This window comes from Thunnus maccoyii, chromosome 16 (genome assembly GCF_910596095.1).
Source record: "Thunnus maccoyii chromosome 16, fThuMac1.1, whole genome shotgun sequence".
Classification (NCBI taxonomy): domain Eukaryota; kingdom Metazoa; phylum Chordata; class Actinopteri; order Scombriformes; family Scombridae; genus Thunnus; species Thunnus maccoyii.
Window position 1 is genome coordinate 6,623,177 of NC_056548.1, and position 13,458 is coordinate 6,636,634.

At 37.4% G+C, this 13,458-nt stretch overlaps 1 protein-coding gene across 4 annotated transcripts in view; it reads left to right on the forward strand.

Moving 5' to 3' along the window:
- The window catches only part of galnt16 (UDP-N-acetyl-alpha-D-galactosamine:polypeptide N-acetylgalactosaminyltransferase 16), a 43,740-nt gene that overhangs the window by 15,177 nt on the left and 15,105 nt on the right, over window positions 1-13,458 (forward strand). For all 4 annotated transcript variants that reach the window (XM_042436786.1, XM_042436787.1, XM_042436789.1 and 1 more), the window contains one exon: window positions 5,329-5,394. In XM_042436786.1, the coding sequence (XP_042292720.1) occupies window positions 5,329-5,394 (66 nt within the window). The remainder of the gene's footprint in view (window positions 1-5,328; window positions 5,395-13,458) is intronic.

Below are 13,458 nucleotides of genomic sequence, written 5' to 3' on the forward strand. Positions count from 1 at the left end.
AAGGTTGCAAAATTTTGTAAAATTTCTCCTCTTGTTTTTTTCAGAGACAATTTAATTTTCTCTGGTTCCAAGTGTTTCATTATATCCGTCATTAGATTTGAGTGTGTCGGTGCAGTTCTCTGTTTCCAATTGAGTACGATCACTCTCGTGCCAGTAGACTGACAGATGATACCATATTATGTTCCACACTGTTTTTTACTATGTTAAAGTCTATAATTCCTATAATCGAGGCATCTAAGTCGATAGGTCTATATGAAATTCTTGATAGGGTCTGCAAAATATTGCTACAATAATTTAATACCCTCGAGCATCTCCAGAACATATGAGCTAATGATGGCGGTGCAAGCTCACAGTGGTCGCATGATGGATTTATTTCTGGAAATATCTTACTGAGCTGTTGTTTAAACCAACATAAACAATGTATTATCTTGAATTGTTGGTGGCCATGTCTTGCACAAACTGAAGAGCTATGGATCTGTTCGAGGGCTGTCTGCCACCGCTCCTTCGCAACCTCTTTACCTCGGTCGTCCTGCCAAACTGATTTCAAATGTTGCATAGTTGTTGTACATGTGAAGCGAGACAGCTTCTCATATATATTTGATATACTCCTTTACTGTGAGGATCTCAGGAAAGTATCAATTCCATTTAAAACTGATTTGGGGAATTTTTTTGTACCTGTTCAAATGATGGAAATACCTTATCAATCCAATGATCAAATACTGTATTGTTAAATGAGGGTGTAAAAGAACGATTTTCATTGAGAGGGCTTTGGAGAGAACCAGCCTGCCATTCATGAAATGTTCCGACCTGAGACCAGATCTCAAGTGTATGAGAGACTACTGGATTGTCTTGTGGTTCAGGGCATACAGCGGGCAGAGCTGAGAATAGCAAAGCTGAAAGAGAAGAGGGGGAACAACATGCCCTTTCTATGTTTAGCCATAATGGAGGTTGTTTGTGCAGTCAGTAGGCCATTGTCCTTATATTACTCGCCCAATATTAAAGCTGGCAACCCCATTCCTCCTGCTGACTCTGTAAAAGTGCCTTCTTTATTCTGGCTATTTTTAACACAGATAATTTTATCCATGTTGTGAAAAAAAAACATTTTTTGACATATAATGGAATTCATTGATATAAAAATAGGATGGTCATTGTAATATAAGGTGATATAAGGAAATGGGGCCGTCTCTGCAGATCTTGCTTTGTTTGTTCGAATAGTTTTAAAAAGTTCTCCTTGTAAAGATCTGCAAATGCGTTAGTGACATCGACTCCTAAGTATTTAAACTGGGTCGAAACTTTAAAAGGCAAAGTTTCAAAAGATTGTTGATCAGCTAGAACGTTAATTGGGAACAATATAGTTTTATATTGAGTTCATATCCTGATATTCATCTAAATGTACTTAAAACAGAAACTATCACGAGGAGTGACTTAAAAGGGTTGGAAATATGTAATAATCTGGGTTATTTTTTTATGTAACTGACCAGGACTGTGGAATGAGAGCATAACCACATTTTAGTAATTACTCCTATTTGTCAGCATTAGGCGGAAGAATTATGAGCTCATGCTTTACACTCTCCACAGCGCTTCTGTAATCACCACCACCTGCGTCTCCTGTCTGTGAGATCAGCACGGCGACCTACATTCACTGTGTACTAACACACACACACACACACACACAGACACACTCAGAGGTGTCGGAGCTGGCCAGACATCTAAACATGAGTGTCTCAACGCAGTAGCAGCGGGAGCTCTATTAGCTCTTTAAAGCCTTGTTTATTCTCCCTCTGTAGCTGCCAGTCTACCTGCACCCACGTACTGGCAGAACCAACAGGGTTTGGGAACAGTTTGGTAACTGTCTGTTTCTGCTCAGGTGTCCTTGAGCAGGATGTTTAATCTCCCCCGTTTAAGGAATTCAGTATTAATAAACCATTCAAGGGCTACTGATTAACCGATTAATAGATTGTCAGAAAGTTAACTATTATGATAATCAAATAATCATTCTTGTTATTTTTTAAAGGGGACATGCTTTTTCTGATTTTCAGTTCTGATGTTGGATAGTTAAACATGGTCAAAGTTTCAAAACTTGAGGTGAACATGTAAAAATGCTCCCTCAAATTCAAAAACCAGGACTTGCAAAGTTACCTCTATTCCCCATGACCACACACGGCCACCGTAGCCTTTGTTGCTAAGGTTGTTCACGTTGTCAACTTGCATATTTTTTGATGTATTTGATAAGTTTCCATTTTGAGTAAAGAACGAGAAAAATAAGTGAAATCCTACTACTACTGTTTGTTTACATGGCCTCCGAAACCGTTGGAAGCTGACCAATCAGAACAGAGTGGGCTCATCGGGAGGGGGGCTTTAAAGAGACAGGAGCTAAAACGGCCTGTTTCAGACAGAGGCTGAACTGAGGGGCTGCATAAAGGGCCAGTATAAGATGAATAAGGAGTTTTTTGAACTGTAAGTCATGCAAAGATATTCCAGTAGAGCCCCAGAACATGAATATAGATCCAGAAATGTGCATCATATGTCCTCTTTAAGCAAAAAGGCCAAACATATGCAGGTGGCAGCTTCTCAAATTTAAGGATTTGAAGGTTTTTCTATGTTAAACATGATAGTAAACTGAATATCTTTGAATTTTGGGTGGTTGATTGGATATTTAGACAAATCAAGACATCTAAAAATGTCAACTTGGGCTTTAATTTGACAGGGCAATGACTGTCAATTAATCGGTTTGTCTACAGACAGTATCCGACAGACCAATTGATAATGAAAATAATTAGTTAGTTTTAGCCCTAATTCTCTGTACAGTCTGGTTACAGTTTGTGGCCTTTAGTTTTGACTCCGTCTGTCTGTCCACCAATAAAACGCCCCTTTATCCGACTATTTAGTTTCCTCTCTGCGGTATCCCTGTGTTGCCTCTTTCTAACGCTGAGTTTAATTAAAAGTCTCAACAATCCCTACTAAGAGAAGGAAATTAAACTGCTGTTGAGTTGGGTTTTAAAGGCGGGAGGTCAGTCATGTTCTTTTAAACCACAAAGTGCTACATGATGTTAAACACAAACAGAGTGGTGCGTGCTTCAGTACGAGTTCTGCTAAATTAAACACATTGTAAAACTTCTCTCCAACGGCATCATCATTGCCCTCATCAGGATGGATGAAGGGGTTTTTTTGGACTCATTATGTTCAGTCCATCAATTAGTCATATACATCTAAGATAAAGTATTATTTTTAAGTCACATGACTTAGTGACTAAGAGTATTGATCGAAACCTGAAACAACCTCAGTTACCGCCCTGATGAAGGCAAAAGAGGCAAAATAAATTGGGTAATAAAGCGTTGCATGTTGGAGAAGATTAATGTTTAAACGAACACGGATCCCCACACTGCCAGAAGTGGACAAATATCACTGTTACTAAATTATATTCTTTAAAAAGGACCTTTGAGTATGGCTGGTTTTTAAATCATTTAGCATCCTGATGCAGGACTGTGAGAGCAGCCACACTTTCCCACTTTCAGCCTCTATCTATCTAAGTCCTCTTCTGTGTTGAAGATGAAAAAAAAGTACATCTAGTGTTGCAAAAAGGCTCAATTCATTCATGTAATATCATAGTGGTTTTACCAGCTTTGGATTTAAATTTGTTTCTTAGATTTTTTTATTATTCTATTTTTTATTTTCAAATAACTAGCAACAACAATAAACTACACGACAACACAGATCTTTCACAAACGCTTCATTTAGATTTATGACAGGGCTAAGTATGTCCAAAGTGCAGGTGAAGGTTCAGTCAGTCAGCTGAGGCAGCGAGAGTGTGAGCTGATTGGTCGGTTGATGTGATCTGGCAGGCAGACGGCTGGAGGTGGAGGTGGGGGCGCAGCAGAGGGGAGGGATCGGCCTGTCCGAGCCTAATCCTGTTAAGGCTCGCTTTAATCATAAGGGCACTGTCCTCAATCAAGGACAGTGATCTTTACTGTGAGTACAGACGACAGCATGTGACTCCAATAGTGTCGAGACGAAAATAAACTCCGGTTAACATATGTGCCAATGTGCTGTTTTTGTTTGTATACAAGAAATTAACAGGAAATTAACAGGAAATTCATCATATCCACAGTTTGGATCCCTAATGCTAATATTTAACTTGGAAAAATCACAAATGAATATACTTTTCATGTATTTATCATTATATATTTGTTATTGAGTTGTTGATGTAGCTGTTCTTTAGTTTTCATCAGCTGGGAATTGCTCTTATATTTACAATTTTCATTTTATTCTGGGACAAAAAAATGTGTTTTTTTAATTATACTTCATTTTGTTTTGTTTTTTTCTGTGTGAACATACTACATATTTAAAACATGGGTAGAAGTAATGCCTAGTATGTGGCTGCATGCATGCGTGTGCTTTCACACACACAACCATACACACAATCTGGCTAAAAGTATACAACATCTGCTTAGTGGGTGTGATCTATGACTTTCTGCTCTTCTTCCCTGCGTGGTTAAAGCCCCCTCCTCTTCACACACACACACACACACACACACACACACACACACCAGCTGTCCCCTCTTTAGATGCACCACTAAAGCACTAATACACTCCCGCTCTCACACACACGTCCCCTGTGATGTGACAGCTTAAAACTAAACAAACAGGTTTGTACACACAGCAAATTTAATCAAGGAGGATTACAACTTGTCATGCTTGTGTCTGTCAACATAAAGGACTTGTCGCTGTTGACAGGGGGTCTGCTTGACCTACCCACAATCCCTCAGCAAGATCACACTCACTCTTTGCTCTAATGCTAATCCTCTCAAGGGTGTGTGTTTGCGTACCTGTGTTTGCATGTCATTTGTAATGTCCATACGCATCAACAGAAGGTCTGAGCCAGATATTGCTCATGTAGAAAAAGGGAGGGGATGATGGGAATGAGCTGCTCGCTGGATTTGTTTATGGAAAAAGGATTTTGAATTTAATTATCCAGTGAAATGTAGCTCTTTTGTTTGAGCGCTCAGCCCCTCCGAACTGTGTGCTTTTCTCGTGTTTATGTGTTTCTGATTATTTGCAGGACTGTGATGGAGCTCTGATGGATGTTGTGTTTGAATGTGTCATATTATACTGTAGTCTAAGTATCTTTATCAGTAGGCATGACGACGTGTTTACCAAGGGTGTGTATCTGTAACTATGTTCCTGCGTGACTGTTACATACAATGTAGGTGTAGCAGTGTGGTGTGTGAGTGACGGAGTGTGAGGTGAGGCGATGAGAAAGGCATGTCTAACTCAGTGTGTGTTCTGCTTCCACTATAACATCCCATCTCCTCTGCTCTCCTCCTCCAGCTGAGGACTGCCAGCTGCTCTCTCAGATCCCCAAAGTGCGCTGCCTGAGGAACGGCAGGAGAGAGGGTGAGTGTGGGAGGACGGTGGGGAGGGGGGGTGGAGAAGGGATGGGGGGGAAGGTACCGAGGATGCAAAGTGGCTTAATGGAAAAGAGTCCAGGCTTAAAGATGCTGCATGTACATAAAGGCATAACTGTCACTTGGTATCGTAAATAAAGAAAAAAATGAAAGGATAAGGCTGGTGGTTAAATCTCATGTGCAGAACCAAACAAACAATGAACTAATCCTACTTATAAGTACTGTTTGTATATCCAAAGCCTGATATATCTTATTCCTCTGTGTCTTAGACCTCCGTTGTTGTCCAAAAACTATTAAAAACATGTCAGTGAGCCATACTATTCCACTGGGTGACATGTTCCTTCACCACAGAGATTATGGGTACGGTAGTTTGTTTAGAAATGGCTCTAAAGAATAATAACAGTGATTTCAGTCTCCAGAGAGTAGTTCCGTATAAGGCAGATGCCACTGAGCATGTGCAGGAACACGGTTCTGTTTACAGAGCTTCACTAGCTCGTTGTGCTATATTTCACAGCCTCTTGACTTTGTACTACATTGTAAATTTCTCAAAGAACTTTGATACAAAGTCAAGAGGTTGTGATATGTAGCCTTACACAGAACTGCTCTCTGGAGACTGAAAATGTGATCGCTGTTTATAAACAAAAGTGAAGGAACATTTCACCCAGTGGATCGGTGTGTCTCCCTGATATGATAGTTTTTGGACAACAACAGAGTTCTACAGCACAGAGAAATAAGATATATCAGGGTTTGGATACACACACAATACTTGTAAGTAGAATGGATTCATTGTTGGTTTGGCTCCGCACATGAGATTTGTTGACAACAAAAACAAATATATAGTCGCCAGTCTTATCCATGAACAAAAAAAGTCATGGCAAGTTTATTTGCACAGCAGCTTTTAAATACAGAGGCGATTCAAATTGCTTTACATGACAACTAAATGCATTAGCACATCATTTAACAACAAAGAGGAAAATAAAGGAAATAAAGAAAATTGAAAGAAAATTAACAAGAAATACAGTTTTAATGCAGTTCAATGCTGTAGTAAGTTGCTCCAAATTGCACCAAACAAAACTTTTTGGTAACCTGAGCTGCAGGTAACAATCACTTTCATGATTAATTATTTTTTTCATTCATCTGTTAATTATTAAGTCCATGAAACGTGAAAAAAATAGTGGATAATCTCAATTTCTAAGAGCCTAAGGTGACATCTTCAAACAGCAAGGTATGTCTGAACAAAACATAAAAATTATCTATTTATAATTAAAGAAAACATAGAGAAGCAGCAAATCATCCTATTTTACAAGCCATGACCAGAGAATGTTTGGCAATTTAATGAATGATTTTTAATTGATTTAATTTATCAAAAACTGTTTTTGTAATCTGTCAATCAATTAACTGACCAATGATTTCAGCAGTACTGATAACATCAACATCACTTAGCTAAATTGTGTATATGTATCATCGCTTTAATCAACACAAAACAACAATAGTGTGCAGAAACAGGAAGTATACATATTCCGACGATATTTCTATCAAGCATAGATAGGATCCATAAAGTACATCCGGATTTGTTACTTCCTGTTCACAGGTATAAACACCTGACACGAGAAATTAATTTGGACAAACAGTCAACTCTACATTCTCATAAAGTCTGTGACATTTTATTCTTTGTTTTTCTTATTAAAATCACAAACTGTAGCAAAACATGCACGTATTGTCTGAGGCATCACCCGCAGGTTTCTGAATTGAATTAACTTAATCTCTGAATGAGATTAAATCTACGTCCTACAAAACAAGAAAGTTCAGCCAAACTAAAAGCCAAAGGACCCAGTGTTACTCATTTGTTTGGATATCTAACAATAATCCCACTCAGGTTGCAGCCTGTGTTGCTGCTCTACCTTGCAAACTAAAGACTTTGTTTGGGCTTATGAACCACATGCTGACAAAACATAAGCATCTTGGATTCAGGCCAGCGGTTCCCAACTGGCAGCCGTGGTACACCAGCCAGGAGTGAGCTCAAGTCTGCTTTAAAATAGTCTCCAAATCCACATCACGGAATGAAACATCAGGTTTAATCTGCATTTTATGTTTACTGTACTGTATAGTAAAAATGCACAAGAATAACTAATGTTGTGTTTTAACAAAACACATAAAAGAGAAAATTAGAGAAAAAAGATAAGAGAGAGAAGAGAAAAATATTTTTTTTTTACTTTAAACCGATTTTAATGGTTTCACACTTTCATGCATTGTTGACTTTCTCTCCTTTTATGCGTCAAACTGATGCCTCAGGTCATGAAGCACTGGGGAATTAAATGTTCCCAAAGTTAAGACACACACACACACACACATGGAGAGGCAGGCTTCTGTTGTTGATGGAAGAGAAATGTGGAATAGCCTGACAATAATTATCTGAAATGTAAAATATGTAAATTTCCTCAAGAAACATCTTAAGACTCTCTCTTATTAAATGACTTGTGTCTGCTTATTTTTTTTAGCCACGTCAGCTGCATGATTTTAGGGATGTTGGTCAGGTGGTCCACCACTGTGGCCCATACTCATACTGAGCCATTGTGTAGACGTTCATAGTACCCAGACGATGAATCCTAGATGATTCTCTGACTTTTCATCTAGCACCACTTGCAGGTCAAAGTTTTCACTTATTCAGTGAAATATCTCAACATGTGGAGAATGGATCGGCACAAAATTTAGTACAGACCTTCATGGTTCTCAGAGGATTAAACCATCTGACTTCGATGATCCCTTTCGATGACATTCTCATCAGCCTCAACTGTACTTTGTCTTTCGTGCTAAATAGCAAATGTTAGCACGCTGACGTGCTAAACTAAGATGGTAAACATTATTTATATATCTATGGGTAAACATAAACATTTTACCTGCTACACATCAACATGGTTACACCATTTTGGGTATTTTAGCATGCTGATGTTCACATTCAGCTCAGTGCATCACTGTGCAGCTAAATACAGCCTCAAAGAGCCGCTAGCATGGCTAAACGCTAATCTATTTTTATTCAGGTTTTACTGTTTTAAACTGTTTTTAAATGTTTTACATCGTTTTGTGATTCTATGTAAAATACATTGAATTTTATGTATGAAAGCTTGTCAACAAATACAGTTTATTATTATTACTGTGTGTGAGGTGAAGAATACATTTAGGATTAGGGTTCATTTTTGCTTTAAGGTCAGTTTTGACCAATTATGTGATCAGAGGGTCACATGAACCACTGGTGGGCAAAAATGCATGGAAGTGTGGTTTCGGCTCATATCTCGGATTAAGTAAAGGGTTTAGAAAAAGGCGCCTTAGCCCCAGGAGATTTATGTGACAATTCAAGAATGGTGTGTATAGCACTTCATCAAGCCTTTTTGTGTTTTGCATAAACAATGTACTACTTTACTACTCAACAGCATTAAGCAACACTGAGCTAAGCTTCTTCATATTAACTTAAATTGTTAAATTGTGTTTATTCTGTCTAACTTCATGTGTATGTGCATATTGTTTAAGGATCTCAGAGGCAGAACTGCATCTGTCATGTAACAAAATACATCTCTGAGGATTTTGTTTAAAAAAAGACAGAAGTATTCTACCACTCTGTATTTCTTGCATAAATAAATACATTTTGCTGATGCTATGAGCTGTTCAAGTGGGACAGAAAAAAAAAAATGCTGAAATTCATCCTCTAAATTAATCTGTGTAACATGACCTCTTCTTCAAGCACCTGTTTAAATATAGATAAACTAACAGTTACAAATAATCAGCTGAAAGTTATACTCCAGGGCTGCTTTTGTACTCTTTTAAAAAAGCACAAATCGCTTGTTCAACTTTTTGTGCACGTTGGCGTTATTTTAATGATCTTTGACTTTGAAAACAAAACTCTTCAGATGATGATGAGATACATCTTCTTAATTAACTGTAGATTCTTTAGAGAACAAAGACAAAAGAAAAGACAATTAACCTCCTCCACAGATCCCTGAGTTAAATGCAAATTACTGAGATTGTAGACAAACTTCTGATGAGGAAAGACACCTTTACTGCCATCACTCCTCTGCTTGTAGCGATGTTCTTAACTTGGTCTCCTTTAAAATAGATTTTACCCTCAGCTCTAAATTAACATCTTTTTTTTCTTTTTTAGCAAGCGATTTAAAGTGGTTGCTGGGGCAAAAAAGGATGGATGCACTCTGGTATCTTCTTCAGACTAATCCAATTTAACGGTTTCATTTCAGAGGGCTGTATGTTCTGTAGAAGCTTTACCAGCTAAAAGTCAAATGTAAATATCCCCAAAACACAGATTATTCCTTAAAAAAACGAATTATTTAAAGAGCAAAGGTCTTCAATTTGCTCTGACCTTGAAAGGAAAATAGACACTGATTTTCACCATTTAAAACATCACTTGTAAACATGTTCAGTCCCTCGTAATAAAACTTTAGTGGCTTCTTTCTATTTTGCAATGATGTTCAGTAATCATATAAAGAGAAATCCATTATAGAAGAGGCAGAGAGACCACATTTTTCTGTTAACAGTCGACTCAGGAGAGCAGGATGCAACGCAGCCATCTCGAAAAACTCTCCTCGCTTTCCTCAATCATTCTTTCCACCTAAATACAACCCGTACCTGGAAGCAACAACTTCAAACCTGCTCACTCGCCGAGGCATTGTTGGAAACAAAGGCAATAACAACAAATTTAGTAGAGGTTGACAAGGCAAGGCTGAGAGAGTGGGTGCATCAATCAACACTCCAGCCATATAGTATTAGACTTCTAAAAAATGTGAAGGACTTGCAAGAAAGATTATAAAATAAAGGGTCAAAATTGTGCAGCGGAGGTAGAAATATTCTGAAATGTAGTTTCTTAATATGGGTCAAGCTCTAAAAACACATCCAACTTTACCAATAATGCAATTCGACAGCATCTTGCATTAGACCTTCCCTGCCTGATGTCTTTCAGAATCAGGTTTATTGCCAAGTAAGTTTACACATACAAGGACTTTGCCTTGGTGTTGTGGTGCATGATAATAAAAATGTACAAGAGAGAATACAAGTATGATAAGACAATTAATTATAAATGATATAAAACAGAAATTTACTATAAAATATGCCAAATATATTCTAAACTAAAAAGAGCTATTAGAGTGTAAAAAGAAGAGAATGTACGAACATTGACCCAGAATGTGCACATGTTCTAGTGTAAACATATATATATATAAACACATATATAAACATATATATATACAGTATATATACTGTATTTATACAGTATATACAGCATATGCAATGTGCAAACGTGTAAATAATAATTTCAAACTCTCACAACTTGTGTGTTTGTGATGCAGACTTTCTGTTATACATCCATAGTCTCCTAAACCTGAGCCAGGATACTCAAGGAATGTCATTTGAGTAATAATGTCAAAATTGACAAAGCCACCAAAACCATAAGCCATGTTTAGTTTATGACCTCTCATGACAAGTTAAGCAAACAAGTAAATAGACTTAAATTAAACAACTCAAACTCAAACACTTGCATTTAAAAGTGTCTGAAAAAATAGCAGCCAGTCCTCCTCCTCTCTTCCCCTCACATAGCGAGTGGTTAAAACTGTAATTTGGAGGAGAGGCTACAGTTAACCGAAAACCACAAAAAGCATCATATGTAGCCTTTAACATATCAATCTTTTGAACACCAGTTGGAAAGTCAAACTTCAGTGCCGTTCATTACTATTTATCGACCACCAAAACATACAGCTTCATTCTCACACGAAATGTCTGAACTACTGTCAGTCTGTTTTGCTAACCAGGATAGGATCCTTATAACTGCTGATTTTAGACTGCAAAGCTATGATTTTATGCAACTTTTGCATTCTTCTGATTTTACTCAACATATTTTTGGGCCAACTCACAACAGTGGCCACACCTTAGATTTAGTGATCTCTAGAGGTCTGAATATTGTTGTTGATAAGATTGTTGATACTAATATATCAGATCAATGTTTGTTTTTTAACAGGACTGTCACTGGTATGGTAAAAAATGATACGGAGCGCCTCATTAAAGGATGCCATTAAGTTCTCTAACCACATGCGTAGTCAACCTCTCTCTGATGAAAACTCATCAATTCATGAAAAAGTAAATCACTTTAACTCTAAATTAAGATCAGCTCTCTACTTAGTGGCACCTCTGAAAACTAGAAAGATATACGTCTGCTCAGGAAGGAATGCCGTAGAGTGAATGTGGAAGAAAAACACATTAACAATCCACCGAGAGATCCTTATAAAATCCCTATGTGTCTCGACCAAAGCTTTACGCTGTGAGAGGCAGGCGTACTTCTCTAAGATTATCACTGAAAGCAGGAACAAGAATTTTATTTTCTACCATCGATCACCTTTTAAATCTTTCCCAGCTTTGTGAACAAATATGCCATTCTTCACAGTCAAAATGTGAGGAGTTTGCATCATTTCTTTTGAAAATCTGACTGTTAGTGCCTCTCTGGGAAATTTAAATTATTTTTGTTAAATTAGTGAAGGGGAACTCCCTAAAATTATTCTGCAGTTGAAGTCCTCCACTTGCACCCTGAATGAAATTCCTTCTATTTTCTTTAAGGAGGTCTTGGTTAGTTTGATTTGTGATGTACTCGACATTGCTCTCTAGAGACAGGCATCTTTCCAGACGCACTCAAAACAGCTCTTGTGAAGCTCTGACTCAAAAAGCATTATCTTGACGCTTCTGCTTTGAGCAGTTTTGGGCCTATTTCCAACCTGCCTTATCTGAGTAAGATATTGGAAAAGGCAGTGTTTAAACAGCTGGATGCGTTCTTACATGGCAACAAGATTTCATGAAAAATTTCAGTACAGTTTTAAAAGGGGACACAGCACTGAAACAGTGCCTGTAATGATCTTAGAGTGAGATAATAAAAATGTTTCCATTCTTTTACTTTTTGATGTAAGTGCTGCATTTGATACAGTTGATCACAGGATGCTCCTAAAATGGAATTGGTCTCTCAGGTACAGCTCTGAACTGGTTTAATACTTACCTCACTGGCAGAAGTTATGTTGTTATCCTCAGTGACCGTGTTTCAGACAAGCATGTAATTCTTTTTGGTATTCCACAGGGTTCTATTCTTGGCCTTTTACTGTTTTGTCTGTATATGCTACCACTTGAAAAAATTATTTGTGATTGTTGAGGGAATTTTCATCGTTATGCTGATGACACTCAGTTATTTATCTGTAGTGCCAGATGATACTGATGCCCTAAATCCCTTTATAAATTGCTTCTCCAGCATTGTACAGTGGATGAGTAATAATTTCCTCAAATTAAATGAGGACAAAACAGATTTTTTTTATAACTGGTAGCCTACAAATGCACATAGAGAAAAGATTAAGCAAACTTGGAAGTCTGACTCAACAGACTGGGTGTTATTCTTGACTCTTTTAAATCACATATCAACAACGTCACAAAGATTGCTTTTTTCATTTAAGAAATATTAAAAGAGTTAGACTCTACCTCTCATTTGAGATGCCAAAAAGTTGAACCATACCTGTAATGCACTCTATACTGGATTACCTAAAAAAAAAACACAGATAGGCTGCAACTTGTACAAAATGCAGCAGCCAGAATATTAACAAAAGCCAGGAAAAAATAACATTACACCAGTTCTAATGTCATTACACTGGCTACCTGTAAAGTTGAGGATTGATTTTTAAAATTGTTTTACTTTTTATAAGGCCCTAAATGGTTTAGCACCTTCATATCTCTGTGATTGCTCATGTGAGTATGTTCCAAACTGTTCCCGTAGGTCATTTAGTGCTGGCTTGCTCAATGTACCGAAAATGAAAGAATGGTGAGCCAGCTCTCTGTTATTATGCACCAAAGATTTGGAACAAACTCCCATCACAAACAAGACAAGAACCCTCTGCTGATAGTTTTAAGAAACAGCTCAAAACTTATTGTTATGATCTTGCTTTTAATTAATTTCACCTTTTGTTAACATCATAATTATTTGATATTTCTTTTATATTTCTCATACTTTTTATATTTTATGCTTTTTATA